This window comes from Episyrphus balteatus, chromosome 3, assembly GCF_945859705.1.
Source record: "Episyrphus balteatus chromosome 3, idEpiBalt1.1, whole genome shotgun sequence".
Classification (NCBI taxonomy): domain Eukaryota; kingdom Metazoa; phylum Arthropoda; class Insecta; order Diptera; family Syrphidae; genus Episyrphus; species Episyrphus balteatus.
This window is the reverse complement of record NC_079136.1, coordinates 17,207,358-17,229,053: the sequence shown is the minus strand read 5'-3', so window position 1 is coordinate 17,229,053 and position 21,696 is coordinate 17,207,358. Positions and strand designations below refer to the sequence as shown.

The window sequence follows — 21,696 nt, the reverse complement described above, 5'->3', positions numbered from 1 at the left end:
AAAAGTGGAAAAAAAGGGAATAGCCCCCATCAACATTATGGCGATAAAGTCCGACTTGTCAAGTATCTTTCGATACTTGTATAAAAAAAAAGTTTGATGGCGGTCTAATAATTGTATGCGCGACTCGTTCAAAACGTCCGCAATGTAACGATTTTTTAATTTCGCTCCATCTAATCGCGCATGAATGTCCAATTAATTTTTTTGTTTTTTTTTTTTTGTTTTATTAAATTGTTCTTTAATTGGAAACAATACATACAACATTTTTTATGATTTTTTAATAAGCGTCAAGCAAGGGTTGAGACTTTGAGACAAAAGTTATTGATAAATAATTATTGTTTGTAATAATAATGAGGTAGTTTTTTTTTTTTTTTGACTGGGCAAGAGTGAGAGACTTTGATATTTTCTCAAGAAGGTGTGTGTAATGGCACTTAAGGAATTTTTGTTTATGGATTTTTGCCGTCTCGTCATGTTGTCGTCGACAGTATGTTACAAACCATGTGCAGAAGTAACTAGAATGACGTTAAGAATTAATAAGTAAAAAATGTCTGCATTTTTATTTTTTGACTTGTTACAAGGTGTAACGGCTAACACTTCTTTGATGTTGTACCTACTTATACTTGGTGTATTGTCATGCTGGGGGGTAATTTTATGTGCCGAGCTTATATAAATATTTTAAAAGTTCTCAATGGATTTTATATTAAAACTTTGGGTTCGAAATTTGACATCCAAAATCCAAAAACCCTATTATCGAAAAAATTAAAATCCTAAAAATCTGCACCAAAAAACATGAAAATCCCAAAAAAATCAAACTGAAAAAATCTTAAGTCTGTTAGATTTTTTATCCAGACCCTAAATTCCCCCAAAATCCAAAAAATTCAAAAAAATTAGAGATAGGGAATATGGAAAGCAAAAATCATAAAACCCAAAATATGTACATATAGGTATTAAAAGCTTAGAATTCCACAAAATCAATATCTTTAAAAATTTAAAAAGAGTTTTCAATGAAAAGAACTCCCAAAAACCCTATAATTAAAATATTATCTAATCAAAAATCCTTAATCTCGAAAACCCAAAACGAAGAAACCTTAAATCTCACAGAAACTTTTTGGTTTTTGGATTTGGTGTTTTCGGAATTTTCGAGTTTGGTCAATTTAGGGTTTTTGAGATCACGAAGTGTTTGGGATTTTCAGGAGTTTTTTTGATTACGCCCCTTTCAAGGCAATTTTATTATTTTTTATTTTGGCAATAAAAAATAGTTCTTAAAAATTTAGACCGGAAATAAAGGTAACAAGTAAATTTCAAAAAAAAAAGTCTCACGTTTCTAACAAGACATTTGTCAATTTTAATAACATGTTTTGAATACTCAAATGAAATAAAATAGTTTTAACTCATTGTCCAAGGTTTTAAAATACTAACAACCAACACCCACTCTAAAAAAATCCACCCAAAAAACGATGATGGGAATTAGACGTTATAAAGTTAGGCATAAAGGTAATAAACTTATGAAGGTAAAGTTAACTCATATAAAACACTTCAACCGTGACCATCACATTGTCAGACAAAAAACCATTCAAAACAACAACAAAACAAACAAGACAAAATGGTCGTAAATTGATTAGAAGAATCTATCTACCGCAGACTAGCAATAAAATCTACTAAATCGCTTTAGCCCCTTGGAGAGATAGAAAGAAAAGAGAGGTTGTTGTTGAGTTTTGAGCGAGGTCATAAAAGTAAAGCGATTGACCATAAAAATACAAAAAAAAAAAAACAAACAAGAAGTGGAACTATCCTAAACAAAAATAAAATAAAATTAAAAAAAAAAACAACAAAACACCAAAGTGCTACCGAAGTGAAACAAATTATGTTTCGGTCGCATTCTTAGATGATGTGGCACCATCATCATCAAGGATAAAATCACCAAACCATAGATACTTTTTTTTTCAAGGCGGCAAGTGTAAATAGGTACACCTTGAAGTTCCGTAAAAAAAAGTTAAAAAAAAAAAACAAAACTTATAAAGTTAAGGAAAAAATTCCATACCGAAATTCGATAAGGTTTTGAAAAAGTTACAAAGCCGACACCGCTGCCGCCACTATACTCAAAGAAGTAAAACGATCTTTATCCGCGTGCGCACGAGATCACTTTTTGCTCCTTTTACGGGTTTTAAAGAGTTTCAAATTACACCCACATTTTTTTTTATCCTTGTTTTTTATATTATTTTTTTTTTTTTAATTTTTTTTTTCATAAAGGTCCTTCTGCTTAATTTACTTAAAATATATAAGATACTCCGCCGGATTTAACAATACAAAATTATTTTACCTTATTTTCTTGTGTGACTTGGTTACCTCTATACCTCCTTTATCCAACAAAAAAAAAGTGGCAGGTGGCAAGTAGTATATACCTTTGTTTCTCATTTTCATAGTCATCTTATGCCGCCCCATGGGGAAACAAGAGACTCCTTGGTGACTTTGGGTTGGTTTTGGTACAACACTTAGATACGAATAAGAGAGCTTAGGTTGTCTTATATCTTTTTATAACAAACGACAACGATGACAAAAACAAAAAAAAAAAAGCGTTAGAGAGAAACGAGACGACATCCTTTTTCAGTAATTAAATTTGTCCTGGTGATTTATGACACCTAGAGTCGAGAGAGAGGAGCGAAAGCGCACAAATGGCGTGTTTTTCATTATGGTGTATCTATCTTAAGTATCTTTAGAGAGAGTAGAGAAAAGGAATAAGAAGAAATCCCATAGTGTAATATACACAGAATGTAATAAGTCCTTTAATTGAAGTAAAGTGGAATTTTTTTCTCTTTCGCATATCCTTTTTATCCTTTTATTCGTTCTAATCTAAGAATAACTTGACATATTATCTAATGTATGGATCTATCTATCTATCTTATAGAAGTATCTTCTTCTATACCTAATACCATTTCAAAGCCATTATAACAGTCAAGATTAAGTCCTTATTTTAGATATTTTATTAAATATTAAATATCCTCATGGTTGTAAGTTGTTATATAGAGGTTTATCGATATTAAAAAAAAAACACACAATTTTTTTTAAGGAGCGCGATGGATGGAAGTGAAATGAGCTTTTGACACGCTTAATTTAGTATATTAGAACAATGTGCGCGTCACATTTTTTTCAAAAATGTTGCATGTTCTTTTGCAATATTCAACTTGCATGGAATAAAAAGGACGCAACGAACGAATTAAGGCATACACAATAATATTATCAAGGAGCACACTAACGATTGAATTTTTGCTTTTGTTTTTTTGTGACTAATTTTTGGCATTTTATTAGCTAATTAAATTGATTTGGGTAGAATAGTTTGTCTTTTTGAGAAGGGGACATATTTATTTAAATAGAGTAATTGAAGGAGAAGGGAGAGTGGTTTATATTTTTACGGATACTAAATTGTGGAAGGACTTGACTATTCTTACCAAATCCGACAAATTGCTAACAATTTTCTGTGCGTTTAACCTACTGAAAAAATTGAAGGCTGGGAATTTTTCTGAAAGAAAGAAACTCTTGAAAACGTTATCGCTGAACAAAATAGTTCTTAAATGAACATTTTAGCTAAATATCTTGCTCCTCATCTTAAACTAATTCAGGACTGACAGCCAATTAATCATAACTCTAGCTATATTTAAACTAACTTTGCAGTTTCTAAATGAAAAAGTAAAAAGTCCAAAGAAAATTAAGAAAACCTCCTGAATTACCTAATTCTTCTTCGAAATCGTTCAAAAATCATTAAAAAATGCCAGCGAGATTAATTTGACCATCTAGGCTTTTGGTCCGTCAAGATTTTTCGTGTCTCCACAAAGTATATCTATGTTTCGAAAGTATCAGTTTTATTTGGCGAAATAGGTGATATTGTTCTTTTTTTAACAATTTCTAAAACTAAAATTTCAAAAATTGCTTAGTCAATATTCAAATGTTAAAAAGTCATTCCCCAGCTTTAAGATGGCTGACATTTTGGCTACTTTTATCTGAGAAAACTATTGCAAGAAGAGAGATTCGTAGAACAATCTGTTTAATTTTTACTAAAAAAACTAAATTTAGAAAGATATTTGTATTTATATTTAAGAAATTAAATATGCAAGTAATTAATTTTAATTTTTATCAAATCAAAATTCTGGTTTTACAAAACAAAACTAATAAACATAATTTTTCTTTTCTTTTTTTTTTCTAAAATAATAGCGGCCTCCTAGTTCATCCCTGTCATACGGCGGCGCTATGAACGATGATGCTAGATCGCCGGGCGCTGGTAGTACACCTGGACCATTATCACAACAGGCACCTGTATTAGACACATCTGATCCCGGTAAGTCATTATTATATAAAATTATTCTTAAGATTATCCCTTTCTAAATATAATATGTTACCGATTCTTATCGAACAAAAAAAAAAAAACTCAATTAAAATCCAATATCGTAAATCTTCATATCGTATCGTTGCATCTCCAAGCCAGGAAAAATAAAATCCATAAATTTCCAACAAAAAATGTTGTAATTTTGTATTCATAATATTTTGTGTGTATTCATATGAGTTGAAATATTATTATTATTATTTTTATATAATCGCGTACCCACCATCAACCAAATATCATCAAAAAAATCTGTCACCATGGGTGTTAGAGGGGTGAAAATTTCCTTTTTTCATACCTTTTTTTTTTTTTTTGGTAAAAGAGGGAATTCATATTTTCTACTTCAGCTGCTTCTGATATCAGAGATATATGGTTTCTATGGAAAATGAATAAAACTTTATGCTTGAACTTGATTAGATTCGACATACTCTCAATTTAATACAACACACACATGAACAAAAAAAAATCAACCATTGTTGCATCTAAAAAATAAAGTGTGAAGTATCTATACAATCCTTTTTCACTGTATCTTCTTGAATGAATAACAACGAATTTAGGTTGAAATAACTGGCAGTTATTCCCCGCAAACAATTTTGCATCTATTCAATAACACCCCTTTTTTTGAAAAAAATCTGTCTTTGGCAGAGAAAGATGCAAAAGGAAGGGCTATAAAAAGTTAACCTTTTTCTTCACCAAGTAACCACACCAAACACTTATCGAACAAAAAATCAAGTCATTTCGAGCGTTTATGAGCAATCTCAATGGATGTTCTATGAATCCTGATACAAGATATAAAATTTTTAATGCGCATTTCCTCACATTTTCCATCGATGTCAATATGAACAAATTTGGGGTGAATTTTTGTCAGCATCATTCGTGTGAGAGTAAGAAAGAGATGGGGAGAACTTTTTTTACAACCCTTAAATTTTTTGACGAATTGACGCATCTCTTATGCAGTAGTCTCATCATTCGTCAATTCCATGATGACGATGAGATGGATTTCTTCTTTTTGGTTTATTATCAAAAACATTGTAACGAAGGGTGAATTTTTTTTTTTTTATTAACACACACCGGTCTATAAAAACTACCCCATATAACCTTGCTCATCATCATCATCATCAAAATCATCAGAAGCATCAAGTCAGAAAGATCTAATGTATACAAAATTGTGTTGTATATAAAATTTTCGCAGTTGACAAACAAGCAACACCAGTAAATTTCGACTTTTAACCATTATTTTTCAAAAACAACAACAACAACAACAACAAAATTATAATCAATCGGGAAATGTAATACAGAATACAGAGAAGAGTGGCAGCAACAATCCATGGAACGTTGCTTTTTCCGGCGGAATTCTATAGCTATTTTATCATCATTGCCAGGATATGAGGGTTGATGAGTTGAGTTGTTGTGTATTTCTATTTTTGAGGGGTTGCTGATGAATTTCTGTTCTTTTTGGACCACAATCACAATGCGCATTACAATTTTGAATACTATGCTAGGTAGGAAGTATGAGAAAAAAAAGGACATTTATACAGGAAATACAAAAATTAAAAAAAAAAATTAAATTAAATCAGTAACTGTTGGCTTTAGTAGCAACAACGCATCCTTCAATCGTATAAAAAAAAAAAACCCAAAGTGCACTCAATGGGTATAATTTTTAATGCGATATTTTCCATTTGAATTCATTCGCGTATTTATACCCGTAGTCCTGACGAAAAAATACGACAGATAGGAATCCTTGTTTCTTTTTTTTTCTGTGTTTTGTCATCCTGACACGAACGCGACTCGGTTATACTTTTGCTATCAATGGTTTTTGTTACACGAATTTTGTGTTTCAATTGCGCGTTTTATTGAAACAAAGATAATAACCACCATTGAACAAAAAGAACAGACTTTTGGCTCCTTGTTATAGAATTTTTTGCGCATTTTGAATCCTTCTGACAGACAAAAAGTGGGAAATTCGATAAGAGAAAGTGGAAAAATGTGCGAATCTGAATTTAAAGAAGGCAATGATGGGAAATTGAGTTTTGGTAAGTTTAACTTTTTTTGGTGAGTCTTTTGGAGACACTTTTAGTTGAACAATTTAATTTTCTTGATTCTTTCGTTTCTGGGAATTATTGAATCTATTAAATCTCTTAATGCGATTATTCTGACCTACCTTAATTGAAAACAATGGTCAAATATGAACTTCGGGTGTACTTTTTTTTCTCATATTTCGTTCAGAAGTTCTTTTGAAGGCTTCGAGCATTGTGAAATTTCAGTTCCTTTACATTCAAGAAATACCTTCATCGGGTTTTTTGTGTATTGTAACGTCACTCAAGAATAGATTCTAGTTTTTCGGACCAAAATATTCATTCTTTTTAAATAGCCAATAGCTTTTCTTTTTTTTAATTCAAGACTGCTATCGTCAGAACTATTAGCGGAGACCAGGTACCGAAAATTGCTGTCTATAACACCACAAGCTTGTCCTTTCTTGATAAAAGTTTGTATTTATTGGTGACCTCAATTTTCCTCAAACCAAAAGAGCTCCACCGATATCTAATCGATGTTTTTCCGACTATGCCAATATCGTCGGTGTAATTTAGCTTTTATGGTTAGACCTTCAAAGTAACAAGTATTACATCTTTTAAGCTACCTAGACGATGACAGATTTTTTTCAGATCTTTCGAGGTCAAATATGGATCACATTTTTTATAAAACCATGCCATAAAAATTAATCATCATTACCTAAATAGTTCCTTATATCCTTTCACATGGTGGTCCATATTACCCGCAGTAGGTACATGGTTTTTAATTGAAGCTATATAATAATAACAGATCGAGACCTCTTCAAATACCTTAATTAATACAAAGGTTTTTAAAATTGAACTTAGAGAAATTGCAAATCTGTGTGATCCATATTAGCCGCAGCACATAGGAGTATTTCGATCAAAAACCTGGACAAAATTATTTTTTGAAGTAAAAGTAATTATTTTTGCTAAAAATTATTATTTATGCAAGGAAGTAATTTTTTTTCAGCAAAACTTTAAAAACGCTTGTGAGAAGAAAAACTAAAAAAATAGTATGAAATTTAATACACCCAAAATGTAAAAAAAATAAATATCTAAAATATTAGACCTTCTAGAATGGAACCATTGTGATTTTTAGGCTTAGTGAATCCAAATGCATTAATATCAATAAAAAAATTTCTGGAAAATGTTAACAACCAGTTAAAATTAAACGTAGGGCGTATGAGTGATTTTTCTAAAAGTGAAAATTTCACTCGCAAATTATTTTGTTAATCGCAAAAAATCGCACCCAATTTTTTGATATTAAATTTAAAGAATAGTCAAAGTTATCATAAATCTATGTATCGAAGCAAAATAGGAGGGAATACTATAACAAAACACTTAGACTTTAAAAAAAAGTAATAAAAATATCTATATGTGGCAGACTCTTTTCCCACTGTCATTTACTCAAACAAAAAAAATTTAGTATTTCCATAACTACTCTTTAATTATTATTCAATACCTGCAATTGTATTTTTCATATGAAAATTTAATGTTTAAAAGCACACTTGCTCACAATCAATCTCTAAATATACTCACCAAATCAGCAAAAATTACAAAAAAAATTCCAGAAAATAAACAGCTGACTTTGAACTTGTTTTGACACACCAAACACTTTACCACAAAAAAAAGAAGTGCATTGTATGATCCCATGTATATTTAGCATCCGCTTTGTAAAAACTTTAATTCAAAATTTTGATTTTTAGAAAATCGACTTTTGTCCAGCTTTTCGACCAGAATACTCCTATGTGCGCAGGGCAGTGGCGTAGATAGCTTTTTGCTAAGGGGGGGGATAGACCTAGTTCGCAAATTTTTTTTTATGTTTTAATAATGTATTGTTTTTATTCTCTTTAAATTGGAGAAAGTTCTTTCGGTAGTTGACGTAGAAACCAGCAGTGTAGCTAATATCTTTATTAAAATATAAATACCAGGACAACTTTTTTCGGTGCAGCTTTCGAGCACTTTCAATGAGTTCATAGAGGAAGTATTTTTCCTTCTGATCAAATATCTTTTCTGAGTTTTTAATTCTTCACACAGAGAAAAATATGACCAGGGGCACCTAAATACCAACAGATTTGCTTATTGAACTGTTTTATGAAGAAACCTTATAATACAGTCAAATAAGGAGAAAAAAGGGGTAAATCTCGGAATGAATGTTAGTAGAAATTTTTTTTGCTCAATATCTTCCTTTTGCCATTCTATAACATATCTCAAAAGTCTAGAAAAATCTCATGTCCGCTTGTCGCGATTTCAAGGTCAAGTCGCGAAATGGAGATTTTCAAAATTAGCAAAAATAGGCTATGGTATTATATACACATATGATACATGATTTCAAGGTATTTTTTAATGCTAATTCCAAAAAATCTAAAATCAAGACAATCTGACGTCTCTGGAAAAAGTTATACCTGTTTTTCATCTGTCAACTCATATTATTATAACAGTTGCAAACTTACTGCCGAAAAACCCTTAAAAGTTATGGTAGATGAACCAAATTTTGCATGAAGATTTTAGAATCCATCATTATTAAAAATCAAAACAATCCATTACAAAAAATATATATACCTACGAAATAATGGTATTTTTTGATGGAGGGGCAAATTTTAGGATATCCACTAAAGAAGATTCTTGTTCATCTTAGGAATAAGTGTTAATAGGCTAATTTTTTCATTTTAATCTTTGTTTGGATATTCTTTAACTACCCTCAAAAATCTAAAAAAAATCTCATGTCCGCAAGTCCTAATTTTCTTGGTTTGAAAATAAGGTGCAGATTTTAAAAAATTGAAAAACTACACTTTAGATATTTGTGTCAGATCAACATGAATAAGGTGCATTACTTTTCAGGGATGGTCAGGTTGACTTGTTTGTGTGTTTTGTTGGAATAAGTGTTAAAAAATACCTTTAAATCATGTCGCCTATGTTGGTATACATATAAAAATTTAAACTTTTCTTATTAATTTTTTAAAATCTGCACCCTTTTTTCAAACCAAGAAAATCAGGACTTGCGGACATGAGATTTTTTTAGATTTTTGAGGGTAGTTAAAGAATATCCAAACAAAGATTAAAATGAAAAAATTAGCCTACTAGCACTTATTCCTAAGATGAACAAGAATCTTCTTTAGTGCATATCCTAAAATTTGCCCCTCCATCAAAAAATACCATTATTTCGTAGTTATATATATTATTTGTAATAGATTGTTTTGATTTTTAATAATGATGAATTCTAAAATCTTCATGCAAAATTTGGTTCATCTACCATAACTTTTAAGGGTTTTTCGGCAGTAAGTTTGCAACTGTTATAATAATATGAGTTGACAGATGAAAAACAGGTATAACTTTTTCCAGAGACGTCAGATTGTCTTGATTTTAGATTTTTTGGAATAAGCATTAAAAAATACCTTGAAATCATGTATCATATGTGTATATAATACCATAGCCTATTTTTAAATCTCCATTTCGCGACTTGACCTTGAAATCGCGACAAGCGGACATGAGATTTTTCTAGACTTTTGAGATATGTTATAGAATGGCAAAAGGAAGATATTGAGCAAAAAAAATTTCTACTAACATTCATTCCGAGGTTAAACCCTTATTTGACTGGATTATTATTAATATCAACAATTAATAAGGTTTTTCCATAGAGATTTCTTATTATTTTCATGTATAAAATCGTTCAAAATTTTTTGTAAAAATTTCATATTTTTTCCAACTTGGCACTAGGGTAACTTCGGGCATTATGGCGCACCGGGCATTATGGCGCACCTCTCAACTACCATACTTCCAATACTCACTTTTAAATAAAACCAATGCAGAAACTTTGGCCTTCGTCGAACACTAGCCTTGTGACGATCGCAGGTCAGTGCTATTATTTTTGTGCCAAACAAAAAAGAAAACAAAAAAAAAATACCGGTTCTGGGTTCCAATATAATAAATCTTTGTTTTTGTTTGTGTGTATCTCGGTAAGTATACAGTGCACGTGTTTGTTGTAAAGAGTGAAACGCAGAGTACAGTTTTGGTTTGGTTATATCACTTGTTATATTTTAACTGAAGTAAGAATTGTGTTTAGTTTTTGGAGTTTTGTGAATATGTGTATATTTTGCAATATGGCGCAGATGCAATAAGGGCATTATGGCGCTATATTATACCCGACTGCGCCATAATGCCCTTATGTAAAACTAATTTCAAAAGTAACTCTGCATTTTTTTTAATTTGAAAATAACCTCAATTTAACGTTAATTTTATGAAACTTATTAACAATTATATTTCAGAAATGCTGAATATACGTAAAAAAAGTAAAGGGTTCCGAAGTAAATGGGGTTCGCCATATTGCCCGTACATAGGGCAATATGGTTTTTTTTGGACTATTTTTTAATTAATTTATTTTTTGTTAAAAAGCTTGAATTTTTATTCTTAAATAATTTATTTATGTTACGTTTTTATGAAATTTAATTAAAAAAAATGATTGAAGTAAAAATTGTAGTCCGTAGTAAAGATATTTGAGTTTGTGCTTAGGTATGCCATAATGCCCTAATTTACCCTAGAACAAAAATTGTGACCAATATTTCTATAGTAAGTTGGAATAGGTGATCCCGTACATGATCGTATGTTTTTTATTAAAAAAACAAAACCGACTTCCATGGATCAAAACTGGGTTTTATGGTTTTTCTAATAGTACTGAACAGGCACCAGCTTTTCAATACCTACAAAAAGAATTATCAAAATTGGTTCACTCGGTCCAAAGTTATGGGGTGACAAACACAAAAAAAAAAGTACAGACGAATTGATTAACTCCTCCTTTTTGGAAGTCGGTAAAACAATTAGGAAATTCCGATTGTTTAAATAATATTTCCTTCTTGGATGAAAACTATAAGGAAATCTTATTGGTTTTGTTCTATTTTATGTGGTCTAGTTTTTGGTAAAACTCAACAGTTTCATTAAATTTTTTAGCTGCTTTGTCTATTTCAGACGAAGAATCCTTAGAAAGAACCGGAAACCCTTCTAGTGTGTTTTCATGGTTTGTACATTTTTCTCTAAGGCCCATTACATAGAAATCGAGATAAAGATTGAAAACAGTAACACGAAAATATTCTTTACTGTACTTTGAACCGAAGGGTTCGAACGATTCTTTTGTCGCTTCACTATTCTCTTATGTTTAACGCCTATGTCAAGGATTTCAGCTAATTTTGCCCATATACAAAAAACTTTCGAAAATGAGTCGTCTTCTGCCCGTTTAATTTTTAGTTGATCCCTTAAATCTTTAGCGAGCTCCATTGCTTGGACCTAGTCTAAATTCACTCTTTGAAACACCGACTTAATGGCAACGAAAGTTGGTAAACCATATTTATAACCTTTAAGCTAAACAAGAACTCGAAATCCATAGCGTTTTTTTCAAAGTGCGCTTCTTCAACTTATTTATTCATGACTGTTTATACTGCACAATTATCGATCCCGATGGGGGGGGGGATATATCCCCCTGATCCCCCCCCTATCTACGCCACTGGCGCAGGGTCCATAATATTCCACTGAAACTCTAAAATGAAAATTTTAAAGTCCCAACTGTTGAATTACTATAAAAGCTCCGTTTTGCTTGTTATATTTGAAATTTAATTCGTTATTTGTTTTTACCTGGCCAACTATAGGTCCTAAATAATAAAATCCAGAAAAATTTTAATTTCTACCAAAAAAAAATCCTCTGTATTTGCAAATTCTTAAAATAAAACAAAATCATTCCGAAACCAGTAAGTAGTAATTTTTTGTTTACGATATATTAATCCAGTACGAAAATATTTTTACGATTTTCACTTTTTTTTTTATCGTAAAAAAATTATGTTCCTTATTCTTTTGTGATTTGTGTTTTTTTTTTCTTGTTTCTTATTTTATTGAACTCTCATCCTAGAAGATTAAAAAGATACACCAAAATCAATAATACAGAACGTGCTATTAAAAAATACGAGATAAAAAAAAAACTTCAAATGAATATTTTTTTGATCTTTAATTTTATGACTTTTCTTGGCGTATAGTATGGGTTAGTGTGTTTTTTGTTAAGTTGGATAACACCAACAAGAACAGCACAAAAAAAAATCTACTCGAACTCATTTCGGTTTCAGTATATTTTACGACTTTTTAATAGTTCTACAATTTTTCTTGGTCAAAAAAAAAAAAAAAAATGTGTGTTACTCATTTTATGTATTTTTTTGTTTTTGTTGTTTTGATTTTTTTTCTTTCGTTGTTGTAGGTCGGTTTATTACAACTGTATCTGGTGTGTCTAGAAAGGTTGTATTTATAGGTGAGAAGATATATAAATTCAATGATAATTGTTGCTATGATTCATAAATTCTTTCTAAATAAGATTTTAAGGTGGCTAGAATAGTACACACAAGCAGACCGATATTTACATAATAAAAAAAAAAGTTATAGGAGGTACTTTGAGTCAGAAAAAGCCCCATTTACAATATTAAAGTTATATTAGTAAAAGGAGGAGAAGATAAAAATTGGTAGCATTTGAAGGTTAACCGAGTAATTATTCGATCTTTTTGTTCGATTTTTACGACTTTACATAAAAACTGGAAATTACAAAGGAATTGTGTATCAGTTTTGATCTTGACTTTTGACTTGAAAAAAATAGTCAATAACACAAACGAGACAATAAGCATATAAACCGTGAAAACTAATTTAAGATCGATTGAATACTTTGGGAGATAATGAAGAACAAACATTGAAATTTTTCAACTCCTAAAAGTATGCAAGTTTTATCCCTTTTAAAGCATTATACAAATATTTAACATCACTTTGATGACTCCAATTGAATCTATTTATCCTTTAAAATAGTCAATTATTGTTTATGTCACTAAAACAACATCCTTCAGAAATATCCTTTTAAGGATCCCTGCTATTATTCCTTCACTGAGACAAAATCACCTCATAAAGACCATTTTTATGTCACATAAACATCTCTTATGCCAATCACCACTTAAGCTAAACCAGCAGCAGCCAACAAACTCCCATCAGTCTAACAAATTAAATATAAAAAGGATAAACATTAAGGATACCCAATCGTGCGGATAGATTTAAATAGCCAACAAAAAAATAACAATAAACACAAAAACCTAACATCTTTTTAGAAAGAAACAAAATTTAAATAAATAAACGGAAATTGTAACCGTTCTAGTTTTTTTTTTTTTTTAATCGCATTACAACACAGAGTTCTTCTTTAAAATCTATACCTACTTTGCTTGCGTAGATATTGGGAAGCCAAAAACGCAACCCCTAAGCTAAGTCTATATCTACGACAGAAGTCGTAACAATTTTCTCGTGTCACGCGTTTTTACAATTCTGACCCGAGAGAACTCAAAAACAGGGAAAGGGGGAGGGAGAAAACAAGGAAAAACTGTTACTGTTTCCTGTCAGTCACCATTTCGAAGCACACATCAAGAGGCTAACTACACACTTTGAGGCTTCTTATCCATTCATACGGTTAGTTTAGCAATTTTGATTTTATTTTTTTTTTCTACTCCTGTCTTTTTTTTTTAAGTATTATTGTTTCCTTTTTTTTTATTTGTGTAACTTTGATGTACTCTGGTGCTGGTCTTTGATGGAAATTTCACACAGAAAAAAGGACACCCTTCCTTCTTCCAATCAATGTCACATCACTTTTCCGCAGGATAAAAGGGTATATAGTATACCGACTTTTAAATGGTGCATTTTAAAATTCACCCCCTTTATTTTTGATTTTGGGTTTTTTTTTTTTTTTTTTAAAGCTGACACCAGCTCTTCAAACCAAATCTACAAAAGACACATCCTGCTGATTTGTTTATTTGAAAAACATTTTAGATCTCTTCAAAGAGCCTTAACCAGCAAAATAATAATATCCTGCGTGTGAAACGTATGTTTAATGCAGACGCTTTAAATATTGTTATTTGCATCCTTGCGTAAGGTTGGTAAGGTTGGGTGTTTATTGAAGATCGAAACATATTTTTTTGTTTTTTGAATCCTTTTTTAGATTTTTGTTAGCTTAGTGGTTGTTGTTGTTGTATAAGAATCGAATAAACAATTTAAAAATTTTATATCGAATTAAGACACAAATCCTGAATTGCAATTTTGTTTGATGTTGATCCGTGTGTTTGTTGTTTTTTTTTTTATTTAGATACTTGAGGTTTGAAAGAAGTTGATTTTAAGTAGAATGATTAGAGTGACAGTTATGGGGTGTTTAAGTGGGAATTAATATTGAAAATGTTATAATTTTTTTTTACCCCTCTGTGAAAGAGGGATGAGTGGAGCAATAAATATTGAATAAAGTGAATAAAGAGAAGCTATTAAACAGGTTTTAAATATAAAATAGTGTTTTTGAATGAATTCAAAAATCAATAATATTACTCATATAGCCTTGAGATATGCAATTAAATTAAAATTAAATTTAAACAAAAAAATTAAATTTAAGATTTGATTTATTTTAATTTATAGATTTGATATTTGGCGGAAAAGTATTTACAAATTGGGGAAGAGTATGCCTATGCAATGCGCCTAAAGGTATGCAATGTATCTGCTTAAAAATGATTGAAACTTACAATTAAATATACAAACAATTTATATTCAATTAATCAGAAATTAAATTGAATATCAGGAGTGGAAGTTTTTGATTTAAAATGCCTAAAATGTAAATAACATTCATACAACGCCTTTATATATGCAAGTTTTTTTTTTTTTAATAACAATGTATGACGATTAAAGCGTTCTAGAATTTGCTTTTTTACCTTTGAAGTGAAATATATTAGACATTACTTATAATATTAGTGTTAGGCTCCTAAATGTATGCAACAGATGTCAATAAAAGTGTACACTGTACAATATAAATTTTTTAAGTAGTATCTTAGTTAGAATTTAACATGGAATCAGCAAAAACAAATAAGACTACAAGCATTAAAAAAAACATCCTTGGCTAATTGCTGAAAACTGGTATACTTTTACACAGACGCAAGTTAAAGTTCTTTTGAATATTGGGCCATTCCCTATTTCGTTCTATTTCTTTTTGTTATTTTCTATAATTTTTTTTCGTACATTGTTGAGACATGAAGTTTGTATGTTATCAATTGAAAAAAAAATGTTGATAAAAGGTTTCTTCTACACAAATCTTGATGTGAAATTTTGTTCACTTCTTTGTAACTCACCTACGACAAAAAAAAAAAAAAATCCAAAATTTTTCCTTTCTATGGAATTTTGTAAAAATCAATTACAGGTCTGTTAGATATCATCTTTCTAAGAAATACCTTTGATATCATTCTCTTAAGTTGTCAGGCATAATCTAACTAAAGAAGAAAAAAAATTCTCTTGTCTAAAAATCCCATCCATTACAAATCCATTTCAATTTTCTTGACCAAAAAAAAAAAAAGAAGAGCAGGTCAGTTTTTTTTTTTTTTTGTTCGTGATATGTCCATCATTTAATTTACTCTCTCCGATCTCGACCCCTTGTCTAATTATCGAATTAGAAGAACCAAAACCCTCTTATAAAGCAAAAGGGATACTTTTTTTTGTGTGTGTGTGTGTTTGACGAAAACCCTATAATTATGATGTCCAAGTCAATCTCACTGGCATTTGAATACTAAATTATAATTTTCCAGCCTTTTCATGGCACTGACTATGGTAACAACTGGCACGCAGAACACCAAAACTTAAGGTTCACGTTTTGTCTCTGTTTTGTGAGAAGTTATTTTTTTTTTTGGAGACTTGAACAAAACATATTGTGTTGTGTTCGGTACTTGAAGATGAATTTGGTTTTTCTTTTCTTTAAAGTTGCCTTTTGAAGGGCACGTGATTCACGATAGAGAGGCATTACAAAAAATCTAAGCTATACAAAAAAAAAAAAAAAAACCATAAGGGGCGGCATAATGGATATATAATAACAATGTTACTTTTCTATAAAGACCAAAAACCTCTTCTAAACACCAATAGTCTCTATAAGATGCAACAGAAAATACGAAAAGAAGCCGCCGCGGCTTTGACTTTAACTTCATCATCTACATCCCATCTGTTTTTCTGTTGTATAGAACTCAAAGCCAGCTCTTCTTTTGCATCTTCAACTTCAATTTTACTATTCTTTTCCTATACCAAAAGATACTATAGGGGGCTTGAAATAAGTTGAAAAAAAAAAAAGTAGAAAACAAACATTATACCTACATATTATAGACAATCGTGCACTTTATGCTCTCTTAACAGTAAAATCGTTCATTGATTTCGTTTTCTGTTTGAAGTTTAAAATAAAAAAAAAAAAAACAAATAAAAAAAAAAAAACAGCGAGAGTTTAAGACGGAGCGGCTTTGGATGGATCTTTGGAGAATTCTATGGGGTGGCGAGCGCGGTGGCTTGGCTGGCAAGCCTCCATCAACTTCATATTACACTTAAGATGTTTTCTTTTTGAATTTTTTTTTTTTATTTTTGATCTGGTGGCTTCTTCTGAATCTGTGTACCGACGAACCGAAAAATTGTAACTATCATTTTTATTTCCAGGGAAGGATTTCTTTCTTTAAACTCACGTTTTCTGTTCAGATTAATTTTTTTTTTAACAATTTTGAACATTTCGAAATGAGGCCTGTTGCTGAAAAGTGTAAAAAATTTCAGTTTGAGAGCAGACAATGCATTAAAACTTTAAGATTTGTATAAATAAGTGTTCAAAATTTCTTCCTCTGAATTCCTTATATTTATGGTAGAAAAGTGTTTAAAACATAAATTCGAGAGTCTTAGACACTTTTCTACAAGTTTATGTATATAGGCCCTCTTTTCATCAATCGGGCCCTTTATGTTTCAATACTTTGCACCACTAAGAATCCGCTCCTGATTTTTAGCTAAAGTCAGACTTAAAGTGTGTCGTGACTTTGAGCCGTTTTGTGTTCCGTCTAAGGAACAGGGAAACACCATACCACAACAAGGATAGAGAAAACAAAGACACAACTTTAACACAAAAGCCCCCACCAAGTAAAAAAAAAAAAGAGTGAGATCGATCGAGAGAGAGAGAGAGCGGGCAGCAGCGCAGTGTGCAAAAGATGTGTTGCATGGCTGATGCTGTGAAGTTGATGATGATCGCATATGAGAGCGCTTTACTTAAAGCCTTTTGACTTGCTTTTGGAAGAACTCCAAACAGTGTACATATTTTTGAAAAAAACATTTTTCCCGCAGATTTTTTTTTTGTTTTATTCTTTTTTTTTTTATTATTATTACACGCTTGAGTCGGCAATGGAGATGAGTTCTTCCTCAATAAGCCGCCTGGATCAAAAAGCTGAAATATTAAATACAAAAAAAAAATCGAAAAAAAAAATAAAAAAATCAGCTTTACATACAGGCTGACTTGACTTGTGGTATGTGCTTAATCCGTCGTCGTCGGTCGTTTTCTTCGTTTTCGTTTTCATTCGCCTTGCTTGAATGAGGCTTGAGAGCTGTCTATTCTAAAAACTTAAGTTCCTTTTTTTTTGTGTTTTATTGTATTTTCTTATGTAGTTTTGGATATATGTTTCCTCATCTTTAAAAGCCGCGCGCTCATATTGGACAAAAGTCAAGTTGTGTTGGATGCACGTTAAGATGAGATTTAGAGAGACTCTTCGGAGACGTGAACTTCATCCGAGTCATCTTCATCCTATTGGACGATGATGATGGCTTACAAAAAAAAAAAGACTTCTTCATGACTTTTTGTTGTATCATAGAGAGTTAAATGTCGATGCAAAGAATCGCAAGGATGATGATGAACATGATGATAATGATGATGTTGTTTCAAATTATGTATAAAGATGAGGGCCACTTCTTAACACTTTGAATTATTTACGGTGATAGGCAAGTTTTAAGAGTTTTTTTTTTTCAATTTTTATAACCTTATGGATGATCCTTTTAAAGTTCGCCGAAAGTGATCTAAACATGGGTGTCTATATGGGTTTTTTTGTCTTGTAAAGACAAAATGGGTAATTAAATATAATTAAATATATGATTTATGTTTTAACTTTTCTCTATGAGATAGAATATGAGTGTTTGGTTAGAGTTATAGGGCATCAAACAAGATGGTAGTAACTCCTCTTTTTTTTTTTTGTTGGTCTTGTAATATTCATAAAAAATGATTTATGTGATGTTTCTTTGAGGTTAGGTTTTTTTTTGAGGTGTGAAAGCGAAAAAAGTAGAAGAAATCATAATGATACTGAACTAACTTGCACAGTTTTTGGTAACAAGATGCGATTAAGTACTTCCAAAATATCTAAATTGCGCCAAGACTTTAATATAAAGATGATTAGGAATTCCACCTAAGAAAACTTTCTTCATTTTACTTTCATTTTTTTTTTCAAACCCTCAAAGTCTCATAAATTTCTAAGTAACTTTCTTTTGCCTCTTAAATTAATAAACGAAACCCAAATCACCAATAAGAAAAAAAAAGTGTCACCTCTAATTTAACGAAGGTGCATTAAAACTTAATTCGCATTTTCTTCCTTGATTTCTTTTTTTTTTACTTCTTGTTTGTCTTCTTTTGTTCTTCCTTTTGCTTCAAGTTATAAATATACTTTCATTTTCATTGGCTAGGGTATATATGTAACCCCCCAAAAAAAATCCTCCTTTACACACATTATCCCACAATCGTAGATAATTCCTAATTTGCCTTTAATTTATTGTTCCAACTAAAGCAAAAAGGACCTTTCTCAAAATACACAACAAGAAAGCAAAAAAAAAAAACGAGTCCAACAAAAAATAAATAAAGACATTCCTTATAATAAAAATCCCAAGCTAAAATTGGTATTTTATGCTGCTAAAGCAGAGTTTTACTTGGCCTATCTTTTTGCACTCTTAGAGTTCACCTTTATGATGGGGTTTTTTTTTTTTCGTGTGGTGCGTGGAGGAACTTCCAGGATCAGAAGGTACCCCTTAAGAAAGTAGCAGCAACATAAGATACCATATACTTCACATTGAAAGTCTAATAAAAATAAATGTCAGTCGTTTGTTTTTATCAAGAACTACTGAGGCCTAGAGAGAAAAAAATTCTGAAGCACTCTCTCACACAACAATGCTCCCCCATCGCCGCCTAAACTTATGCAAGGATTTTCAGGGGGAATAGGTATGTAGATCCTAGTGGGCCAGAAATATCATCCTTTGGTAAGCGTTAAAAATCCAGAACGAATAGTATAGTTATATTAAAGATATCAAGACCAAGTACAAAAAAAAAAACTTCTATAATTTGAAGAAGGAACAACGTTTTTACGGGATCTCAATTTCTTTAAGAAACGAGGTAGTTTCAATCTAATATAATCCCCCGAAAGGGATTTCTAATTCGACTTTGGGTCGTCGTTGGTCGGTCGGGGTGGTGGTCTTTTAGGCGTTAGAGTTGTTCTAATAGCAAAAAAAAAAAACCTGGACCCTCCTCTTTTCGCACAATGAAATTCTATTTTATGACCACTAGAGATGGTGTTTTTCCTAATAAGAAGCACATTTTTTTTTGTTCACTCATTTTCAAGGATGACCGTATTATCCTGTTGCTCTTTTATATGCTTTTCTGTATAACCCACAATTCTCTATGTCTTATCCTTTCGTTTTCCTTAGGGTGCCACAAATGGCATAGTACAGAGCAGCAGATCAGCAAAAAAAAAAAAAATGCTTAATAAATAAACTCAAACCATGCCAATGCGAATGCGAGACCCTGAAAGCCCCCCTAACTCTCCCTCAAAAAAAAAAGGTAAAGAAAGTCATTAGTTCGTTAAAAAGTAATTTAGGATGAATTTGGTGTTTTTTTTTTTTTGTTTGTTTTGTTTTCCTTACTTTTGCGCTTATATACCCGTCGATTAATATTGCTTGAGGGCTTAATGTGTTAATTATATAATGAATATGATATTTTTTTTCAGCTGAGTAAGAGAGTGGAACATGCGAAAAGGACTAGCTAGATGGTATTTGGACTTTTGTTTAATGAGTTTTTTTTTTGGGGTATTATACAAAAGCTGAAGTTCTGTAGTGCAAAAGAGGGCTAGTTAGGACAAAAGGCATTTCAAGGAAATAGTAAATGATGAAAAACTGATTGCAAGGAATCAATAAGAATTTGCTACATCATTTTTAAGGATAAATATGTGAAGTAAATGCAAAAGCTAACATTTCGCTTTTATTTTGCATGTCACATCTATTTTGTCCCGTTTCTTAGCGAAAGTGACAGTCAAATGTCACATTTATTCAATAAATATCATCACTTGTCATTTCAGTAACCTGCAAATTCAAAAAATTCTTCTCTGTTAGAACTTGGTCAAAAGATACAGCTTTTCGAATTTTCGCTCAGTTTTAATTTATATATGAAAAATATATAAAAAAATGTGTTAATTGTTGCTTAGCCAACTTTAAAACTTGGGTGCAGTTTTCACACACCACTCAAAACATTTTCACAATAAGAAAACAAAATTTAGACACGATTTGTCCTAAAAAAAGACCAAGCCCACGTTATTAGAAATCTCATAAAAATCAACAAACATCAAAGTGGTTAAGATAAAGATCTATCCGAACAAAAATAAAAATTTTATAGCGAAAATTATTGCAAACGATACCTACACTCAATCACAAAAGACAACAAATATAAAATAAATAAATGTTGCAAAAATATTTGCCATTTCCTTAAGGACCGCACATCACCTTCGTGTCAATTGGCGTGTGTAATTTTGTTGAAGAGTCTTTTTTTGTTTTGTTGTATTTTATTATTTCCCTCAAAAAAAAAAAAATTTTTCAAGTGCACGGAAAAATCATTTTCCCATAATGTTACCAGCACGAAGAAGAAAGAAGCTGGATAGTGATGCTACGTGTTTCTATAGATAGAAAGATAGATAATATCTTGTTTGATTGCCCGTTAAATAATTGATCAGGCAGTTTATTCTTTCGCTAAAACGCACATTTGCGTTTTGAGGAAGATGTATACTTCCACTTGAATTTGTTGAAAAAATGTTTTGTCTGTTGTTTGATTTGGATGTGTGATGTTTACCTAAGTAACCTACTGCTGGCATAGTGATGATAAAAATGAAACAAAAATGAATTTTATTAGTAATTTTATTTTTCGCTCAAAAGAATATCTACCTTTATAAATCGTTAAGAACAACCGATACCTAATTCATCTGACGAGACTTGATATGAAATAGATTTTAATTGTTTGCATTCGCAATGAAGTGAAAAATAATTGAAATGACAATAAGGGTGCGATGAACAATGTGGTTAAGGATGCACACGTAGAAAAATATTTAAGAAAAAGAAACTCACGGGTATGGGAAGAATTTATGTTACTTTAGTTTCTATTGA

At 30.9% G+C, this 21,696-nt stretch overlaps 1 protein-coding gene across 2 annotated transcripts in view; it reads left to right on the top strand.

Moving 5' to 3' along the window:
- Positions 1 to 21,696, top strand: part of LOC129914147 (homeobox protein homothorax) — a 377,750-nt gene that overhangs the window by 207,442 nt on the left and 148,612 nt on the right. For both annotated transcript variants that reach the window (XM_055993231.1, XM_055993232.1), the window contains one exon: positions 4,204 to 4,327. In XM_055993231.1, coding sequence (XP_055849206.1) covers positions 4,204 to 4,327 — 124 coding nt within the window. The remainder of the gene's footprint in view (positions 1 to 4,203; positions 4,328 to 21,696) is intronic.